This window comes from Geospiza fortis, unplaced genomic scaffold, assembly GCF_000277835.1.
Source record: "Geospiza fortis unplaced genomic scaffold, GeoFor_1.0 scaffold275, whole genome shotgun sequence".
NCBI classification, from domain to species: Eukaryota; Metazoa; Chordata; class Aves; order Passeriformes; family Thraupidae; genus Geospiza; species Geospiza fortis.
Window position 1 is genome coordinate 5517561 of NW_005054341.1, and position 21279 is coordinate 5538839.

General features: G+C 44.1%; 1 protein-coding gene across 1 annotated transcript in view; it reads left to right on the top strand.

Annotated features, from left to right (window-relative positions):
• RIN2 (Ras and Rab interactor 2) overlaps positions 1-19436 on the top strand; it is a 40045-nt gene extending 20609 nt beyond the window's left edge. Inside the window, exons 7-11 of the mRNA XM_005422607.3 lie at positions 1275-2417; positions 9952-10257; positions 13168-13299; positions 15413-15576; positions 18451-19436. Of these exons, the coding sequence (XP_005422664.1) occupies positions 1275-2417; positions 9952-10257; positions 13168-13299; positions 15413-15576; positions 18451-18768 (2063 nt within the window). The 3' untranslated portion in view covers positions 18769-19436. The remainder of the gene's footprint in view (positions 1-1274; positions 2418-9951; positions 10258-13167; positions 13300-15412; positions 15577-18450) is intronic.
• Positions 19437-21279: the final 1843 nt, after the last annotated feature.

Sequence of the window (21279 nt, forward strand, 5' to 3'; positions counted from 1 at the left end):
GTTTCATGTGCTGGACATATGATTCTCTCTCAGTCTCCCTTGTGTTTCACCTGCAGCAGTGCTTACATCACGTGTGTTTGCACAGGCACTGAGAGATCCACAGGCAGGATGTGAGGTCATGAAGCTGGGAACACCAGCAACATGGCATAACTATGCAGAGACACATGCCTGTGCCTGTAGACGTTCTCTGGCCGTGGCCTGTCACCACAGGCTGTTTCCTGTCTTCTGCCTCACAGGCAGGACATGGCTCTTGGGCATGGACCTATTCTGGATGCTTGGCATTCGTGCCCTTGGGCCCAGATATCATTGCTCAGTTGCCTCCGGTGCGCCAGCTTGACACACTATGGGAAAAGGACCATATCAAGATTGGCAAATTTTAGCTAAATCTCCTTCCTTTGGTACTCTGCCGATATTTCAACATGATTGCTGCCTTCAAGAGCACATCTGGTTTCAATCTTCATACCTTCAGGCACCAGTGCTCTTTAGCAGTGGCTTGGTTGCACAAACATGCTGACACTTGTCTGGGATAAGTGCAGAGGCTGCAGCTGCAACTTGCTGGTGTAGCATAGGTTTTCCATGCTGCTGGTGTGGGACTGCACATGGGTCTCTTTATGTGTCAGTGCAGTCTGTTTTCTTAGGCAGACTGTCCCCACAGCAAAGGCAGGGCAGCAGGCCAGGACCTTTATTAGACGCTTGATTACTTGGTCTGCCTTGCTAAAGGTGATGTGTGCATCCACCACAGCAAAATGGGAGCTGCTTTTTCATGTATAGTTTCATGTGTTCACTATGAAAAGACACTGAAGCAAGATACTTGTAGAGTTTCTGGAAGTGGCCTTCAGCTGGTGTAAATCAGCTTAACTATTGTCTTTAATGAAGTGAGTTTATTAATACCCAAGAATCTTGCTTTATTTCTCCTGAGTGAGATGCTAGTGAGAAGTTTGTGTTCGTTTCAGTCTCAAGCCAGTAAAAAGTATTCTGTTACAGTCTCCATCCCTTTCTTTGATTCTCAGTTTAATTTTAAGCTTAGTGGGATGATTGGAAGCTATGCATTGGTCATGGTATTTATAAATGAGTAAGAGCAGTCCCAGGAATGTAGCATACAGTTATGTCTGGTGGTACTTTAAAAGAGGTTCACTGGATTTTTTTCCCCCTTTTAATTAAAAAACCTTGCCTAAATTTCTCAATATTTGAAAGTGGTGTTGTTAAGTTGAATGTTCTGAAATCCATCTGCATGGTGTTTAGCATTCTTACGTTAATGCAATGATGATTTTCAGACTTTTGGAGCTCCCTGGCTAACAGCAAACCCCCGGATCCTTCACCTCCCTGTAGGCCTGTGCCTTTGGACAGTGCTCGCAAAGACTCACGCCAGCTCTGCCTTATAAATGGAGTGCATTCTATACGAACCAGAACGCCCTCGGAGCTGGAGTGCAGCCAGACCAACGGAGCGCTGTGTTTCATTAATCCCCTCTTCTTAAAAGTGCACAGCCAGGATGTCAGTGGAAGTCTGAAAAGGCAGAGCCCGAGAACTCCAGACGTGAATGGCACAGCGAGGCCTCGCTCCCCCCCGCCCCGGCCACCACCTCCTGCTATTAATAGCACCCTCACGAGCCCGCAGATTTCCAGGACTATAAAGCAGGGGAGCATGCCAGAAACACTCAGCCATAAGAAGGAGAGGGGCTCAGATTTGCTGCAGAACAAGCCCACCCCAATTCCGCCTCCTCGGCTGAAGAAGCAGGCGCTGTGCTCCGAGGCAGACGGTGCCTCCAGGAGCGCGGCTGCGCTCCGGCCCCGCTCCTCCGTGTGCGTGCCCGAGGCGGCCACGGCTGCTCCTCCGCGTGAATCCCTGCCAACCCTGCCCCAGCCTGCTCCAGCAGCTCCCAAAAAGACTCCAGCTGCCATCTCTGAGTCACACATCCCGTGGAATGGAGGCCGGCAGAGACTGAGCGACATGAGCATTTCCACCTCCTCGTCTGACTCGCTGGACTTCGATCGGAGCATGCCGCTCTTCGGCTATGAGGGGGACACCAACAGCAGCCTGGAGGACTTTGAGGGGGAGAGTGACCAGGAGAGCATGGCACCCCCTCTGAAGCCCAAGAAGAAAAGAAGCAGTTCGTTTGTTCTCCCCAAGATTGTGAAATCTCAGCTACGGAAAGTCAGTGGAGTTTTCAGTTCCTTCATGACCCCTGAGAAGAGGATGATTAAGAAAATTGCAGAGCTGTCCCGGGACAAACGTACCTATTTTGGATGCTTAGTGCAGGACTATGTCAGCTTTCTCCAAGAAAACAAGGAGTGCCATGTTTCCAGCACTGATATGCTGCAAACAATTCGTCAGTTCATGACCCAAGTCAAGAACTACTTGTCCCAAAGCTCCGAACTTGATCCCCCCATCGAATCACTGATTCCTGAAGACCAAATAGGTAAGAAACACTGTCCTGTGTTTTGGGGGGAAGGTGAAAATGTGGAATCTGTGTTTTTAGTGATAGTCTTTGTCCAGTTCAGAAAGGTGGGGCTAACTTGCCTAGTAGAGCTCGAACTGCTGAGTATTTGAGTCTTCAAACAACCTCCCCCTCCATTCCCCACCCCAAATCACACTATCAGCTTGGGATGATTACACTGCAAAGTTGTTCATAAGAAGTTATCCTTAAAATAGGTACAATGTGGACTTTTTTATCTGTGATTATTACTTTTTTTACCTGCTTTACTGTTGACAACAGAGAATCCTTTATTTGCTGGCACACATGTGTTTTTCTCTGAATTGGACTGACATAGTTCTCAATGTTTGGTCTAAAACTGCCAAATCTGACCATATGGGCTGTAGCTGTAGCACTGGAATTTATTCAAAACCAATGACATTTTATGACAACTTAGTTTTGAAATAAATCTAATTCCTCCAGACAGTCAGTTCTAGCAAAGCTGTACTATCCCTGCACTTGAAACTAAATAAAAAGATATGTAACAGTTTTAGAAAATAAACGTGCAGGAGACAGAAGGGGCTGTTGTTTTCTGTAGTTTTCTGTACTTCTCTGTTAGATGTGTTTGTGAGTGGTTGTAGATGAGCTGTATGTTTTAACAGGAGAGAGAGATTTGTGTATCCAAAAAAGTGAAATCGTTGTTGCTGTTGTTGCTGCATAAATCTCGCTGCCTCTCTTGCAGAGTCTGAGCAGTATTTGTAAAAGAGCCTGTAAGCCACATCTAAGAGGTAAACACGCCTCAGGGCAGAATACTTTCCTTGTGAGCTCACTTCAGTCCTAATTTGTTTGTTTTTCTCCCTACCCCAGTGTCCCAACAGTTGGCTCAGTGCAAAATTGGCAGATACTTCCTGCCCTGGGACTAGAGGGTAATTTTATATTGACATTCTGTCTGTCCTTGACCAAGATGAAGTATTCTCATGTAACCTCAGCTGCATTTACACAGTGTCAAGCAAAAGTCACAAGGGCTGCTAAAGCAAATACAAAAATATGAAAAGTGTCCCCAGTATTGACACTCAGAGACATGTAATATTCTCACTGTAATAATAAAGACTGTTAGGTTGTGTTACATGGAAGAAAAAGCACCAAATTAAGCAGGGGATGGAGGTGTATTTTTGCCTGCATTTCTGTAGAGTGCTGGATGTTTGATAAAGCAATACAGATGGACTTTGGTTGTAATTTTTTGAAAGCCTAGTTTGTTAGGTACTTTTCATTTCACAAGGTCTGCTAAAGCAAATACAAAAATGTGAAAAGTGTCCCCAGTATTGAGACATGTAATATTCTCACTATAATAATAAAGACTGTAAGTTGGGTGTTTCATGAAAGAAAAAGCACCAAATTAAGCAGGGGATGGAGGTGTATTTTTGCCTGCATTTCTGTAGAGTGCTGGATGTTTGATAAAGCAATACAGATGGACTTTGGTTGTAATTTTTTGAAAGCCTAGTTTGTTATGTACTTTTCATTTCACAAGGGTGTGGTTTAATGGGACTGTGGGTCTCCCAAGACTGGAAAAAATGTTGTCTGCTATTAACTGTTTCAGACTTGGGAGTGCCATAAGTTATGAAGTTTAACAACTAAAACTGCCCTGGTTTTCTTCAGCGACAGAAAGTCTGGTTTTGATCATGTGACTAAACACAATTAATTTATAAAGTAGGCTGGTTTAAACAAAAAAAGAACTTGCTTTTGAATCATCTACTGCCTTTGGCTTGAGCCAGCAAACAACTGCAGTGGATCAGGAGCATCAGATGTTGCTGTTCTAAGGAGATAACTATGTGACAGCAAAATTTAGTCATCCCTATGGAGAGCTTTTTATGAAGTAGAGTCCTGCCTGTTGTCCATAGTTTTCCTTGACTATTTCAATATGGAATTGCAGCCCAAATTTTAACTTTTATGAGTGCTTGTTTATCCTCTCTCATCTGTTCTCACTTCTGTGGTGCAGTTTTTTCCTCCAGCGTGTCAGCCTGGTGCTGGCTGTGTTCTTCTGGGATAATGCTCCTCCCTTCTGAGTCATTCAGCCTTTGCTTTAACCTTCTTTTGTCTCCTGAACTTCAGTAGGTGCTGCAACAGCTCCCCCAGGTTTAGTGAAGCCTTTGGTGTTTGGAACTTCTTTCAATGTCTCCATAATGATCTTTTTGATCATGTGGCTTTTCTTCTAGAACTGCATCATGGACTCTTGCAAGCAAAAGACTTCTGCAGCAGATCTTTTAAGCTTCCCAGATAGGGAAAATTGTTAAGCTTCTGCAAAATCACAGGGTTTCTAGTCCTGACAGATGCCTCCTAACCTTAGCACTGTAGGCTGTTAACCCTCCCTGAAGCAATGGGACTCCCAGTGTTGGCACAGAATCAAGAGTAAGGCACATGGCTCTTTATTGTTTAAGGATGAATGTGATTTATTTTTTAAAAGGCATCCACACCTCAGTTTATATCCACAGAGTAAAGACTGGTCTGAGGAGATTCTGATAGTCCAGAGCTGCTTGATCAGCAAATGTTTGGGAGTTTTTGTCTTTTCATCTTTTCCTGGCTTTGAACAAGAAAAGATGAAAAGACAAGTCAAGTTGAATGCTGTCACTTTGCCAAGTGACTTTCAAATGAAAGTCAAGTTGAATGCTGTCACTTTGCCAAGTGGGATCTAACATCTGACATCTAAACAACTTCAGTCTCAGTGCCCAAATCTGGCCCTGAACCAAGAAATGTCTGGTTTAAACCACTTGTCAATAAGGTACTAACTGATCATGTGGGAATGTCTCTAAACAATACCATCTATTACTTGTTTTGGTATTTCTAATATGTTAGGGATATTTAAATGCTGAGTGTTAAAGAAGCTTGGAGAGAATGTGTTGGTCCCTTACTTGGGTCTGTACAGAGGAGTTGCAGGCAGACAGAGCTGGACATACTAATTTACTGAAGCCCAGGAGTGACCCCCATGGTACTTCTTCTCCAGTGTCTGTCTTGTTTGACACTCAGCCATGGATACTTGGGTTCTCAGTGCAGTGTTCTGCCCACCTGTTGATGCATGCTGCTTATGGTTATTATGGCAAGACAGTATTTCCCTTGCTTGTTTATATGGAAGGTGCACAGAATTATGGGTCTTAAAAAGGTTAAGCAGCAGCCAACCCCAGATCCCCTCTTCTTAACTAATCCAGTTGTCCTCCTGAAGGAACTAGAATGATATGTCACTATTTCTGCTTGAAAAACTCATGCCAGCTGTTTTTTCACTGTGTTACTTTTTAGGTGCTGTTCGGGGGTCCTGTCCCTCATTGTTGCATCATTTCACGTTGAGCTCAGTCTCACAAACACGTCCCTCAGTGCCCCTCCTTTCACCACAGGAGTGACAGGACAGGACAATCAGGAAGCAGTGGTAAAAGTACTGAGCAGAGGCAGGGGACCAGGTTCTTTTTCTGACCATCCCTTGGATTTCCTTTGTGGCTTTTCCCCTCCTTCTTTTCTTTCCTGCTACTTCGAGAGAAGACATGTGCTTACCATGCAGCTATAGCGTGAATTTCAAGTAACTCAGAGCTGCTTAAAGCAGAACACATCTAGCACAGATAGCTGTGTGATTTTTTGTGTGCTTTTATGTAGGTCAGATGAGGGGAGGCTTACTTGCATCCCTAGTTGCTTGGTCTCTGCCACCACTGCCTGTAGATCAGCCACTTCAGTTTTCAGGGTTGTGCTGATTATCAAGGAATGTGGGTTGTGTGAGGTCTGACTTTCAAGTCCTGCTCCTGTGGAGAAGATTGCCATGTCTGCACCCACCAAGAAATGGATGCTTGGCCATCACTCTGTGGTATTCCAAAGCAGCTTTCTGCTTTCAGCTCCCAGGCAGTGTCACCTGTGCAGGACTGGGCCTTTTTGTGGTGGCTCTCAGGCTCACTCAGTCTGCTGCTGACCTCTGATTTCCCTGGTGAATGGTTTGGCCATGCTAAACAGGGCTTGAGTGTAAATAAAGGGACTGGAATGTGACAGTGGAGCAGCAATAGTTGGTAGGTGGCAGGGAAACAGCCTGGAAAAGGTGAGAGCGTGCCTAGAGATTGAGGAAGTGAGGGTTGTAAGGAGGCTGTGTAAGGACACTGGCAATGACTAATATGTTGTCTTGTCTAGATGCAGACTTGTGTGGTTGGCAGCAAAACAAAAATAGCATGTCAGCACAGGATACAGATGTGTTTCCACAACTTACAACGAAACTAGCTGGCTGGCCTTTACAATTCATTTATCAAAGCACTTCCAGTTCCCATTTTGAGGCTACAGGCTAATTATAAGCATTTCAGGAACGATACACAGTGTTCAGCTCATATTATATTCAGTTTAAAAAAAATTATCTGAGGAGTGTCTGTTTTGATTTTGGAGTGGTAAGCATCCTGGGAGGATATTTGAAAACATGCATCTGAAATAAACAAGTTTTGTTGCTGATTTGGATCTTAAAAATATACAGAGGTGTTAAGGTAAAAAATAAGTCCTCAATTCACACCTTAGATAATGATTTGCCTGGGAAACCCTCATATACTTTTTTCTGGCCATTAGAAGTCAAACAATGAAAACTGCTGCTGGCTGAGAATTGGTTTGTGGGATCTTACCCAAAAACACCTTTCTGTGAAAGCAGCCAGAAACAACAGTGCTGAAGAAAGGGATGGATGGTGGCTGGGTAGTCTGGCCCCAAACAGGCTCATAGATGCCATGACACTGAATATTGTTCTAAGATTGAAATCACAAGAAGTGCTGTCCTTCCAGGCTTAAATAATAATAAATTTTTTTGTAAGCTTTGTATTTGTTAGGATACAACAAATACATTTGTTATGGGTATTACTGTTGACCATTAAAAAACCAGTCCAGCCTTTATCAATCTTGTGGCTCTCAGCCTCACCAGCTTGTTAGATTTTGCCACTTTTTCATTTGAGGGCAGAACTCAGTGGTTCTCACGTGTGTACCAAGAATTCATAAAGGAGAAGAAGAGGTTGTGTGTTGTTTTGAGGGGTTTTTGTGTGTGGTTTGAAGGATTTTTGCTTGTTGTGGTTTTTCTTTGTTTTGTTGTGCCTGTGTAGAGCTTTGAGCACAGCCAGGAGTTACATGATCCCTTCCTCTGTGCTGCTTCAGAATTGTTTCAAGTTTCCATGGAAACTGTGGAAATGCGATGGAGTAAATTTCAAAGCAATTTCCAGGCACTGCTTTTGGATCCTGTGACAAAATAGCAAACGCAAAAGAAACCTCCTTGCCATCTTGCACAGCTGTAAAAATCTGCATGGTTCATCTGTGGAAGGGTTGAGGGCAGAAACCCTGAGCCTTCCAGGGAGCCTGGCCCCAGCCAAGGACTGCAGCTCTGGGGAGGAATTTTGTCTCCCAGCAGCATCCAGTTCCTGTGGGATCTGGGGAAGCCCTGCTTCTGCCTGCTGTTCCTGTGCAGGATCAGTCACATCCAGAAAGATACGGACTTTCCCCAGGCTCCTGTGAACAGATGTGATGACCCCTTTTTATTGAGATGAAGGATGCCTTGTGCTCAATATTCATCTACAAAACGTCCAGTGGAAGAGCTCAGCTTTCTTGGGGACAGAGCTCTCTCACTTTGCATGATGTTTAGCAGCACCAGCTGCTTTAATAAACAAGACAAGGTGCTTGGAATGCACACTGCAGAGGTGCTCCTCTTACAAGCAAAGCAGTTGGTGTTTTTCCTATTTGAAAAAATCAGGTGGTAGAAATAAAGTAAGCTGCGTTGCCAAAAAAATAGTCATCAGTGAAGATAGCAAGGAGGGATTTGTACACTCTAGAATAGAAATTCAGCTAACCAATGTACCTGTGGGTGAGACTCGTGTGTTCTTCTTAGTGGAAAATTGTTTCTGCAGTTGTTTGTGTCCCATGAGCCCTGAGGATTGCTTTGATGGCAGGGAGATGCAGTTTCTGTCTCTGTGCAGAAGGGTGATGCTTCTATTTACCTGTCTGATTTGGTGCTGATTGTGTGGCTCTACCAAGGACAGTAGGTAAGGATCAGTCGTTTGAAGTGTTGCCACTTGCTGACATTGCTAATTGATGGCTCTGGTCTGCTGGGAAAATGGATCCAGCCCTGGCTGCTGTGTGAGAGGCCACCAAGAACATGTCTCAGACTGATCATGCCTTTTCTAGTGCCTTTACTAACAAACACAGAAAAAATGCTACATATGAAGTCAGGGCACCACAGGATGAGAGGTGTGTGTGTGAAGGGTGTTTATATGGGAAAGAGAGAGATGGAGACCTAAAAGGAAAAAGGGCTGGACACAGGAATATGATAAATGAAAGAAAAAAGCAAGAAAACAGAATAATGCTTGTTTGGAGAGCATGTGTGTGTCTGTGTAAACTCCAAGCCTAAGAAATAGTATGTGATTAAAAAAAAAAACAAAAAAACAAAAGGGAGGGAGAGTAGGGAGAAAAGAAAGAGGCTGTAGTCTAAAAAAAAACCACAGAAGTACAGGCAAAGAACCTGGGATGGGCATGAGGTTTAATGAAGCTGTAATGAGTCAGTGTTACTAACAAGAATGTCCACTGCTAATTTGTGTAAACGTGTGACCTGGCAGTGACACAGCCTCTCCTCTGTGTGCTCTCAGTCCTTGTGCTCCTCTGGTCCATCTGCCTGCTCCAGGCTCTGATCCTGCCCCACTCTCCTGCAGGGATGGCACAGGAACATTCCCCACCATGGTACAAATAATGGATGTAACTTAAGAACTAATGTAAGCTGTGTTGCCGTAAGGATGCTGAGAAAGGAAATTAGCTTTTAAAGCAAAAGTTTGCAGAGAAAGTGTTGAGCAAAGAGCTTTCTCTGTTGACACAGTCCCTACTATGAAAATGGAGAATGAGGGTTACAGAAAAACTGGAGTAGAACAAGAATTAAAAATAAGTCCTGAAGTTAGCAGTTCCTGTGCTATGTGCATACAATTGCCAAAGAACTTCAAACTTGATGACAAAGCTGTATATAAGCTTGTGTGATGAAATCTGAAGCTGGAAAAACACAGCTTGGTTTTCATTTATAGTTTAAAGCCTGTAATCTGCCCAGCTTCATAAAGATCCTGACAAAGTTGTGCCAAGTTTTAGGAAATCTTTGTTGAGTTATAGTTTCCAATGGAAACTATGCAAAAAGGACAGGCTTTAATGCCAAAGGAGACAAAAATTATGATTTTGAATGTGTTTTACGTTAAGTTTGGGAGTTAAAGTCTAAACTTAAAGTAAAATAAAACTTGCAGACTTCCAACCAACAAAACAACTTTCATAGACCCACAGCTTTTTTTTGTTTTTAACTATCTGTATTCTGTCTGTGTGGGTGTGAGTTTTTTATTTACCACATTGCCAGAAATGACAATTCAGTACGGATTCTGGTGGTAACAAACATCTGGAAACTCAGCTTGTGTAATAAATGGGCCTTAGAAAGTAAGTTTTGCTCGACAGGATCTCTTCAGGGAATGGTTGTGTTAATGCTGGCTCTGCTTTAGAGGGGGAAGTCAGCTGGATTTGTGTTTTGCTGTTGCAGATGTTGTGCTGGAGAAGGCCATGCATAAGTGCATTCTGAAGCCATTGAAGGGTCACATTGAAGCGATGTTGAAAGAGTTTCATACCACAGATGGTTCCTGGAAACAACTGAAGGAAAACCTGCAGCTGGTGCGGCAGAGGAATCCTCAGGAACTGGGCGTGTTTGTCCCAACACCAGACTTTGTGGACGTTGAAAAGATTAAAGTCAAGTTCATGACCATGCAGAAGATGTATTCACCTGAAAAGAAAGTCATGCTGCTGCTGAGAGTTTGCAAATTGATTTACACTGTTATGGAGAATAACTCAGGTATGGTGCTTCTGGTAGCTCAGGTTCACTGATATTTCATACCTGATGTTGTCTTTCAGAGGAATCAGCCCATCTCATTCTGCAGACAGACAGCTCTGCTGCTGAAGCTCTTGCAGCTTCTCCTTGCCCTTTGGAGAGGAATTCTTCCTCTTTGCTTCTGACCTGCTGTCTCTGGACTATCTGGCTGCATATCTTAAAAACTCCGTCTGAAGCAGAGTTGTTGTCATGGGTGGAGTGCAGGCTTCAGGCAAAGTTGATTAGAGAAGCCCTCCCATGGTGCAGGAAGGATCCTCCTGCTTTCTAAACTCCTCAGAGAGGAGCCTGGGTGCAGCTGGATTCAATCTTAGCTCCAACTTTGTCAATGGTTTAAAATCCAAGGAATTATAGAGGTGTGATTGAACCTTTGTACAACTTGGTCCTACAGGATTAAGGATGACAAACCAGATATAGTCATATAGAAATGAATTATTTATTATGATAAATTATTAGACCAAACAGATCTTAATCTGGATTATTTACTACACAGTGTAGAAGTAAAAACTACTAGTATAATGTAGTATAGTGGAATGCACTATATCAAAACAATTATAATAAAAAAAATATTAAAACTAGCAAAAAGACCCAAAACAATTACTGAGTAGAGATTGATGTTTCTTAACCAGGGGGGCCAAATCTCTTTTGCTCAGCCTCTGGGAGTGGCCATGAGGGGCGTTCCCACCCAAGGGAGTAGTCTCCACACACACTCCCAGAAGGGAAATATTAGAAAATCCTGCTGTTTGAAAGCAGGACTGGACTTTTAGAATACAAAGTGCTTGACTGTCAGCCAGATATCTCCATGCCAGCTGTGTCAGCCTCTGTGCTTTTAGTTAAGGATACCTTACTCTATCTGCCACATCACTGTCCAGCTGTTTAACTTTGGGGTTGATGAGTCAGACTGGTTTAGCATAATTCAACACCAAAAGCAGCATGACACCACTTCTTAGTTCACCATTGATAACTTTGCAAAACAGGGCATTGTTTTACCTTGTTCCAGAGAGCATCCTACAGATATGAAGCAATTGAAAAATAGCAGCTTTCCTTAACTGTAGGCTTTTGAAGTTGCCTGGCAGAAAGGCTGTCTTGTGAGCCTTGAATTTAACAGGGATTCTAAATGAGTATTTTTGTGCAAATTGTAATAGAGGTAACACCATATATTTAGCTACTGTAATTCAATAGCATTTATGCAATATAGCAACTACAATGGTTTTATCTTAATGGGTGGAGAAAAACAGCCTCTAATCCAGTGGTTTTGGCTTGCTGTGCCACTGAATGTTCTCATTTGGACACTTTCTGTCATGCTTTTGGAACAGAAATTACATCTATTTCTGCACTGTAGCAAGAATCCAAAAGCACCTTTGAAACCTAAATACTGAAATGGCATTACAGTCCAGTCAAGACCTGCTGAGCAGTCAGTGGTCCAAAACCCTGTGCTGGATGGCATGAATTTATAGATGCAACTCTGACATTCTCTCTTGCACACTGCTAGGACAGGTCATGAGCTAAGCTGTAGCAAAGCTGTGGTAGTGGGAGATTTTTTTCCCCCTGAGTGAGTATAAGCTGCTGCAGGTGCTTGGCAGTTTTCTTTCTAAGGAAGCACTGCATGTGCAGCTGGGTCTGGTGCAGATCAAGACACCTACTTTCTTTGGAGATTGGAGATGAATGGGGAAAGCTCGTGGCTGTTAAAGCCCCCCAGGTACTTTTACAAGATTTAGGACTGAGCTCCTGCCCAGCTTATTATTGTGTTTCAAAATTCTGCATTTTAAAAGTGAATATAGAGATCTTGGCCTGAAGTTCTGTAAACTCATCTCTCCCTGCTGTGATGTGATTGCATTGAGTAAGGTATTTCCAACATGCAGAAGGAAAATACTGAGAGGCTGCTGCTGGTCAAGTGCTGCACTGGGAGACTTGGACTGAGGTGTGGCAAGTGCTCATTGGGCTGTCTTATTTTGTCATGTGAAGTTTGTTAAACATGGCATTGAGCCAGCAACTGTTTGAGTATCTATACTTGCAGCCACGCAAGTGTGGTAGCTGGAGCATGTGCCTCAGCTGGTGTCACCTGAGTTTCACCAGAGTTGTGAGCTGGCTCCTGCTCTGGGCAGTTCTGAGTGACCATCACATCCATTTTGCAGTGAGCACCATTTTGCCTGACCCAGAGATTTGGCCACAGTGGGATTTCTGAACAGAAAGTCAAAATGCAGGAAAAGTGCCAGGAGCACAGGCCTAGGTACAGCACAGCCTTTGTGGATCACTATCACTCCAGGCCCTTCAGTCACTCCCCATCTTTCATGTAGGCTCCCTTCAGGTGCAGCACCTGGTGTTTGTAGAACACCTCTCTGGTGTTTTTGACAATTGTCTGTCAAGGAAATGAATTGAATTTTCTTGTCAAATCTAATAAGCTTTTATATTCTGGCTTCTCTGTTGTGGGATTCATACTCAGAGACTGGTATTTGTGTCTGGATGCTTCCAGAAAGTGGATGCAATCCCTGGATGTATAAAAAAATGCCTATTCATCACCTCCTAGGCAATGGTAGCAGGGCAGGTGAAGGTCAGGCCAGACTGGCATGGCAGCCTTTCCAGCATTTCACCAGTTGAGCTGCTGCCAGGGTGAGCCCAGTCTCTAAATTTCCCTTGCATGCCTCAAGGTGTGCATCATGAGCTTTGTGCTTGTTTGGAGGACAGGATTGAGCTTGTCTTCTGTACAGTGAGTGCCAGGTGATGTTCTCTTTGCTGCACACTGGTGACTTTAGGAGGTTCTGGAGTTAATCAGACATGCTGGGTAGAGAAGGCACAAAAGAGTGTTTTCCTTTCAGACATGGGAACTGGTAAAAAAATGTGGTTTGTCTCTCACTGCCTGTGTTCCCTTCCACCCAGGGAGGCTGTATGGAGCTGATGACTTCTTGCCTGTGTTGACGTATGTGCTAGCCCAGTGTGATATGCTGGAGCTGGATACTGAAATCGAGTACATGATGGAGCTGTTGGATCCATCCTTGCTGCATGGAGAAGGTAATTATTTATTTTTACTAGAACTGCCTGAAGGACTAGTGAGGGGGTGTTCTGTTTGAGTAGGAATCCTATTAAGGGGAGACCTAATGACAGTGATGTTGATAGTGTAACAAGAGAATGTCAGCATCTTTTCCACTGCCGGGCAGCTTGCAGAGCACAAGCCCCAGTGGCTGGAAAATCTGCTGCTGTGTGATGCTTTGTGAGCAAATACATTGTTTCCAATCAGTTTTGACTCAGCAGGCAAACTCATGCACTGTGCAGGTGCCCAATGGCCTGAGCCTTTTGTGCCTGAAAATTTCCTGAGGGGATTTATGGGGCAGCAGCACTCTGCAAATTGTGAGGCACATAATAAGACTTGGGTTATGTGCTTTGTGAAGACTTCTGGGGGACTTCCTTGCACCTTAGTGGAAGTGCTTTTGAGAATACTGCCCCCTTTTAATCTTTGCTTCTTCCCAGCATTTGCTTCTCACAAAGTGTTTTTATGAGCTCTAGCAGTATGTTTCCTGAGGCATTTCTTGAATGAGGGTTAAAGTCTGCTGGAGGCAAGGAAATCTGCCTCTGCTGTTTCCATGGCAGTATTTTTAATAAAGAAGTTTTTTGCAAGGCCCTGGTAGGCCCCAGAATCTAAAAGGTTTATGAGGAGGTTTGAAGGCTCTTGCAGCCAAGATTAACTGTGTGTTTAAGTGTATATGTGTGTTTCCTGTTCCTGCTGTATCCTGGCTTTCTGAAATTGCTTTTCATGTATCCTCTTGCATGCTGTTATGTCTGGGAGAATTCATGCCATGATTCCTTCAATGTGGCACTAGTCTGCTCCTTGCTTGGTGTACAGAGCATCCTTGAGTGCATTGTTAGGAGTCTTAGCATGGAAAATACTTGAGATGTGAAGCTGGAGATCATTAACATACTTGAAAAGCAGAAAGGTTTATTGGAATATTAAGTCTTGTTGTTTTGAATGCAGCAAAGAAAGTCTGTCTGTTGGTTGGGCCTGTCATTGGCACTAGCTCAGCTCTGCTGTGCAGAGAAAATTGTGTAGGGCTTTGGGGTTGTGCATTTCTATTGTAATGTATTGTCCAATTTGTCTAATGGGTCTTGCATGAATTTTATGTGTTCATCTTGTTGCAAAGCTAAAGGCTGAGAGGGAATGCTGTCAGTAATACAGAAAATACTACTGTGGGCATCCAGTGCATCTCTGAATGCCTCTGAATAGACTGTGCTCTTAGCTGAGCACTCCCACCCAAATAGTTGACTTTAAAAAGAAAAGACAGCATGTCTTTTGTTTCTCCTGGTTGCTGCAGACTGTTGCCTCCTGTTGAGACTCTTTTACTTTGTGATCCACAGCTTCTTTTGTACATTGGCAACTCTGTTGTGGCTTTAATTTGTTCTCTACTCATGTAATAAAGGGGGAGTGTGCAGGACTGTACACACCATCTCCTGAATTAGCTGGACATTCTGGGGAATGCTAAGAAGGTGATAGATCGGTAGTTGTTTTAAAAATAAAGGCAACTCTTTGGGATGATTCCAGAGTACAAGTCTCACACTCAGTTGTTGCTTTATTGCCACTGAGGGTGGTTGCTTTTAAGTTGATGAACAGGGTTAGATTGTTTTTTACTTTGTTTCAACAGCCATGTTTATTTCATCCACCTCTGAAGCCTGGGAAGAAACCAAAACACTGTTAGAAAATTGTTTAGAATAAAGCTGGTGTTCCAAGATTGGAGGAGTAAATACTCAGGACTAAAGGAGTTACAAGAGTTGTTGGTTTTCCTAGCTTTTACAGAGATGGGGCAACTGAGAGGAGTTTTTAAAGATTTTATTTTATTCTATTATCAGTCATTTAAGGAAATGGCTTTCCTCACCTGGAGTGGACCCAAGACTCTGCTGTGGAATATGGAGCACATGCAATCCCTGCATGTCTCTGAGCAGCTGAGAACACACCCTCCAGTGTTGTGCAGGCCAGGGAGGGTTTTCCTTTTGTGTGTAAATATTCTGGCAACTTTCATATCTATGTGTGTGGCTGGGTGCCTCTGTGTGTGTATTTATATATATGTCAAAGAAAACTGCCTGCACTTGTGACTGTGACCACTCTGAGAAGTTCTTCCCTTGCTGTCCTTCACAGGGGGCTATTACTTGACAAGTGCTTATGGAGCACTTTCACTGATCAAGAACTTCCAGGAGGAACAAGCTGCCCAGCTGCTCAGCTCAGAGGCCAGAGACACTCTCCGGCAGTGGCACAAGAGGAGGACAACAAACAGGACAATACCTTCAGTTGATGATTTTCAGGTAGAGCTTAGGGCTGAAATAGAAAATGGGATGATTGTATTGCTGGAAATACCCATTTGAGAGGTATCATTTGTAGCAAATTCCCTTGATGCTACAAGTGGGGTGAAAGAGTGCTGAGATTACAGCTGGCAAATTTGCCTCTTTGAAGTCTTGGCACTCACTTTTTATCAAACAGTTTCATTATGATGGTCTGAAGAAAACACTAAATAATAGACCTTTCTTACCTTCCCTTTTAAGTCGTGTGAAGCGAGGACAAACTGCATTGTATCTTAGATTCAGCTTTTTTGCACACTTTATTGTTCAAAAGATCAAATCCAGATTTCCAGGGTATAAATCAGCCCAGCTGCCCAGTAGCCAGTGGTGGCTAAAGCAGGGAGCAGAGGTGGGAGAAATGTTCCCCGACAGTTTTGAAGTTTAAGCAGGCAGCAGAGTTCTGTGATATGAATGTCCTCACATTTTTCTTTTTTGTCTTTTTTTTTTCTTTTTTGTCCCCTGTATTTTGTACTGCTCTTCCAGAGCAGGGCAGTACCTTCAACTGGAGAATAACAAAGCAGTGGTTATCACTCCATCTTCTGAACCCAGGCCTGCATCTCTTCCATCTGCTTTGGACTGACTGTTAAGGTGCAGCAGTTTGTGAGCTGAAAGAGGGGAGGGAGTTGGAATTGGGAAGAGAGGATTTACTCCTTGGAGTTCAGCTGTCTGCAGTTAGGAAGAGGAGAAGCCATTACGAGCAATTCCAGTGCCCAAAGCCTGTCCATCTCCCTGGGATCCACGTTCTGTTCTCCTGACCTGTACTTAGCTGTCAGATTCCAGCAGCTGGAGTCTGTGTTCTTTCTGCCAAAACTCTGCACTTTCCATAGGAGCATCCAGCACCTTTATTTCTGCTTGGTGAGGAAGTGACAGAAGATTCTTTCTGCAGGATTTTGTAGGAAGTTCCATCTTCTCTTTCTCTGCAGATGAACTTGTCCAGGCTCAATGTTCACTTGGATGCAGGAAGATGCAGGGGGCAGGGAGGAACTGGCAGTGAGTGTGTCCAGTGCTTCTCCTGCTGCTGTCTCTTGCAAAAGAGAGCCTGGAATTAGTGGATCCCACCACCCACAGGATGTGCTTGGCACAAATGCAAGTGTTTTTGCTGTCTACTCAGAATGGCGATTTTCTTTCTTCTCTCTCTGAGTCTTGCAGTCCTGAAATGGAGCACCTGGCCTACAACCAGCGTGGAACATATCTGCAGCTCCAGTCATCTTCCTCCCGGGGAATCAGGGTGTGGTCATGGCATTTCTGTGCTGCAGTCTCACAGCCTTGCTGGCTCTTGGGCCCTGGAGACTGTTTTTCCACCTTCCCTAAATGGAAAGAAAAGCAAAAACCCCAGTACTCTGATGATGATGAAATACAGCTTTCTGGGCATCTGTAAAAAAACTTCAGCCTTTCCTTTTCCTTCCAACAATCCTGTCCATCTAAAAACTCATGCTTTTCAAAGCAGGTCTTATGTATGGTAGCTTAATTAAAATTAAATCTGGTGTGTTTTGCCCTATTTAGGGCTGGATTTTTTCTGCAAGTTCTTCAAGTTAAAAAAATGACTTAGTTCTGTTCAGTCAGGTTCAGTCACAATTTTTAAAATCTGTTGCAGAGCTTTAGTGTTCAGTTTTTGTGGTATCAAGAAATACTTGATAAGGCAAGAGTGCTCTTTGGAATTTAAGTCATTGGAAGGTTCTTCTCAGTCCTAGCTTTTAACAGCTTGTTTCTGTGAGAGGTAAACTTCTACCATGGGGTTTCACACGCTTAATTTATTCAGCATACAAACCATGGGTGACAGCTCAGTCAATAAACAACTCTTTCTCCCTTTAATCTTTTCCACCTCCTTCAATCTCGCTGCATTTTAGTCTTTCATTCCAGCTATTTTTTTCTTTTAAAACTGTCTCTGGTTTAGAGACAATTTTAGGACAAAACACTCTGGAATTAACATTTTCTCTAAAGAAAATGGGTTTTGGCACTCCCTTCCCACCAATATGAAATGAATTTCTTGGATGAAAGTGACAAAACCCATTTATTTAACAAAGAAAGTGCCCACAGGGCAGGCAGGGAGAAAAATAATAAGTTAGGTATTGAAGCTCCTTGCTGCTGGTGGATTTTGAGTTCCCTCTTTGACTGGCCTGGCCTCCCCCAAGGTCCAGAGCCAGGATGCAGCGTTTGGCTCCCACCAGTGGTCTGGTTGTCCAAAGCTGACCAAGCAGTTCCAGAGAAAGCCACAGAAGTCACTGGAGGATTGCTGATGCAGTCCCAGGAAAACTTCTTGCCTCAGCTAACTAAAACCAAGGTAGCCCAAAGCAGAAATGTGACTCCCTCCACGCCGCAAAGCCAAGCACACGGGGAGCAAGTGCCTGAACACAACCCGTGCCAGAGTTCCCCCAGCTCACAGCCCTCCCCTGGACAGAGCTTAGAGCTCCAGGACTCATTTCTGGGCATAAAGCAGACCAAAGATGAATACAGTATTACCATAAAATCACCCCAAGACAAAAACAAACAGGAAGCAGATGAAACTGCATTTCCATGTGGGGCCTATTTAGAATGTATCCGTAGGCGTGTGTCAGTTTCAACAGGAGAAGACATCCAGCTTTTGCCTCAAGATCAGGTGCATTTACTTGAATGGTGCAGAGTAAATTTTCTTTCTGAATCCCTGTAAAGCTGTCCTGTGAAGCTGGGTTAGGCCAGGCTTGGACACCAGGCTGCAGCTCACGGGATGGCCATAATGTCCGGGAATCACCAGAGTGTGTTTCACAGCTGGAGAAGGGAGAGGCTTGCTGTTTGTTGCTGACTTTTCATTTTTCAGAGGCTAAGGACTTTTTGACTTCCTGATGTCTGCTTTCTTGTTCACAGAACTACCTTCGTGTTGCATTCCAGGAGGTTACCAGCGGCTGTACGGGAAAGACTTTGCTAGTAAGGCCGTACATCACTACCGAAGATGTCTGTCAGCTTTGTGCTGAGAAGTTTAAAGTGGCAAATCCAGAAGAATACAGGCTGTTTCTTTTTGTTGATGACACCTGGCAACAACTGACAGAGGATACCTACCCTCAGAAAATCAAGGCGGAGTTGCACAGCCGTCCGCAGCCCCAGGTCTTCCACTTTGTCTACAAGCGCCTTAACAGCGACCCATATGGGGCCATTCTTCAGAACAGCCACGACTCGGCTGCTTAGAACCAGCAACCTGTCATTTTTATATCTGTTCCTTGGTAAATGTTACAAACATCTTTGTTGGCTGCCTTCCTTAGGAGCTAAAACGTGTCTTAAACCTAAAGTGCCTGGTGAAACACGTGCTGACGTTTCTGATGTCGCTTACAGAACCCAGGGGCACTGTGCACGTGGCCAGCTATGCAGAATATTCCACCAGCATATCTTGAGGAGACAGCCCATGAGCCTGCATTTCCTGTACCATGGGCTCTTTTCCAGCATATTCTACTGTGGCCTTTCACAGGTCTTGGCTGTAGTGTGCAAAACACGATTTTCTTCCGCTCCTTGTTTCCCCAGCTGTCACTTGCATTTGAATCCGTGGGCGAGACGAGTGCGTCCGTGGGCTGGGGTGAGCTCAGTTCTGCCAGCAGGAGTTTGACAAGACTGTCCGATGCAGGGCATCAGTTCACTCAGCATTACCTGGATGGTTGCATCCTTGTCTAATTTTTTTTTGATTACAGAAAATCATCCTGTTTATATATATATATATATAGGTATTTTATAGCAGTTTGCAGGTAAACTGTCAGGGTTGGTTTTTTAAATATTTTTTAAACTAAAATATTCTATAATTATGCATGTGATTTTTAACATTTAATACACAAGAATAAATCTCTTGCTGGTTTTAGAGTCTTGCATTGATAGTCTGTGTGGTTTCTCTTCTTTACCTGTTCCAGGAGAATTCTTAGGAAACCTCTGTACCCTTGAGGCAGTTTTGCTCTCTGTTCTCAATTGTCTTCTGAAAATCAGACCATTTTATTCATTGTGCTGTGCAAAACACATCTTAGCATCTCATCACTTTCATTCTGAGCTCAATGTGTGTTTGGCCCTCTGCTTTTTCCTCTGTCCTTCTCCATGCCTCACTCCTGTTCCTCTTTTATTCTGTGTGGTGCTTTCCATGCCATTCTTTCTCACTGGATGCTTGTGAACCATTCCCTGTTCCTGTTCTTTTTTAATCTCTCTCTGTAATGCTGCCCATCACAGTTTGGTTTTTTGGGTTTTTTTTGGTTGGTTGGTTTTTTTTTTTTTTGGGGTTTTTGGGGGGGGGGGGTGTTCTTGTTTTGGTTTGTTTGTTTGTTTATGACTTACTTGTATTTCTTTTTTATTCTTGGTGGCTCTGTGGCGCTCCTGTGTGCCATTGTTTCTCTACTGGATCCTTGTGTCCCATTCTCTGTCCCTGTCCTTTTTTAATCCCATCTCTGTCATGCTGCCCATCCCAGGTTTTGTTGTTGCTTTTGGTTTTGGTTGTTTTTTCAATTTCATTCTGCATCCTGTTCTTACTTTTCTTCCTGTGTCCTCTCTGCTTCCCCTCCCTCTTTCTGCCTCTCTCCTGTGACTGTGGGGCTGGGGAGGAGCTTCTGGGGGTTCCCCCTATTCTTGTTGCAGCAGAGTCCCTTTTTGAGGGGGATGTACTGGTGGAAAGGGCTTGAATAAAGCACCACACTGCTGTCCAGGGCAGTTTGACTCGTTCTGTGCCTTCTTTGGGTGTGAGGAAGGAAGGCTGAGGGAGAGGGGTTGGAGACTGGGGGGCTCTGATGTAATCTGGGGCACCCCAGTGTCCCTAGGAGGGAGAGCCAGGCTGTAGCCATGATATTTTATGAAAAATCCTTTCTTTAGGATTTTTTCTCCTGAAAAGCTGAGAGGCCTCAGGAACAAAATGTAAACAGTGATTATCTGCTGCTGTGGAATGCAACAGGTGCATCTGTGATTGGCCCATGTTGGATGTTTCTAATTAATGGCAAATCACAGTCAGCTGGCTCGGACTCTCTGAGACAGAAGCCTTTGTTATCATTCTTTCTTTTTCTATTCTTAGCTGGCCTTCTGATGAAATCCTTTCTATTCTTTTAGTATAGTTTTAATATAATATATATAATAAAATAATAAATCAGCCTTCTGAAACATGGAGTCAGACCCTTGTCTCTTCCCTCATCCTGTGACCACGGTCACACCAGGCTGTGATGGAGGAGCAGGTGAGTGGGAAATGAGGGGGGTCATGCTGGGTTACCCTCCCCCAGAGGGACCAAAAGCTGCCAGAAAATTCACAGGGAGGGTGTAGAATACCAAAACGTGTCAAGTTTTTAATTTTTATAGGTATTGGCAAAGAATAGGAATTTATGTCTATGTCTAAATGGAAAGAATCTCTCAATCCACTGTATTGTATACAGGAATGTAGGAGACTCTGACTAGAGATGGGTAGTAGTTTTGAAACCAATATTATAACGTTTTTACCTAGGGATGAACCAATCAAGTGCCCTTAAATCGCAGGAACAGCTGCTGGAGCGGAAGGGAATGGGAAAGGAAACCTCGACCTCCGTTTCCTGCCTGTCCCAAAGCGCGCCCAGCCCGGCCCGGGCAGGGGGGCGGTGCTGCCGCCTTGTGGGCAGAGCGCGGTACTGCGGACAGAGGGGAGCGGTGAAGCAGAGTCAGGAGTGCAAAGGGACGTGGCCAGGCTTGAGCGGGCGGCGTGCGGGGCGGCGGGCG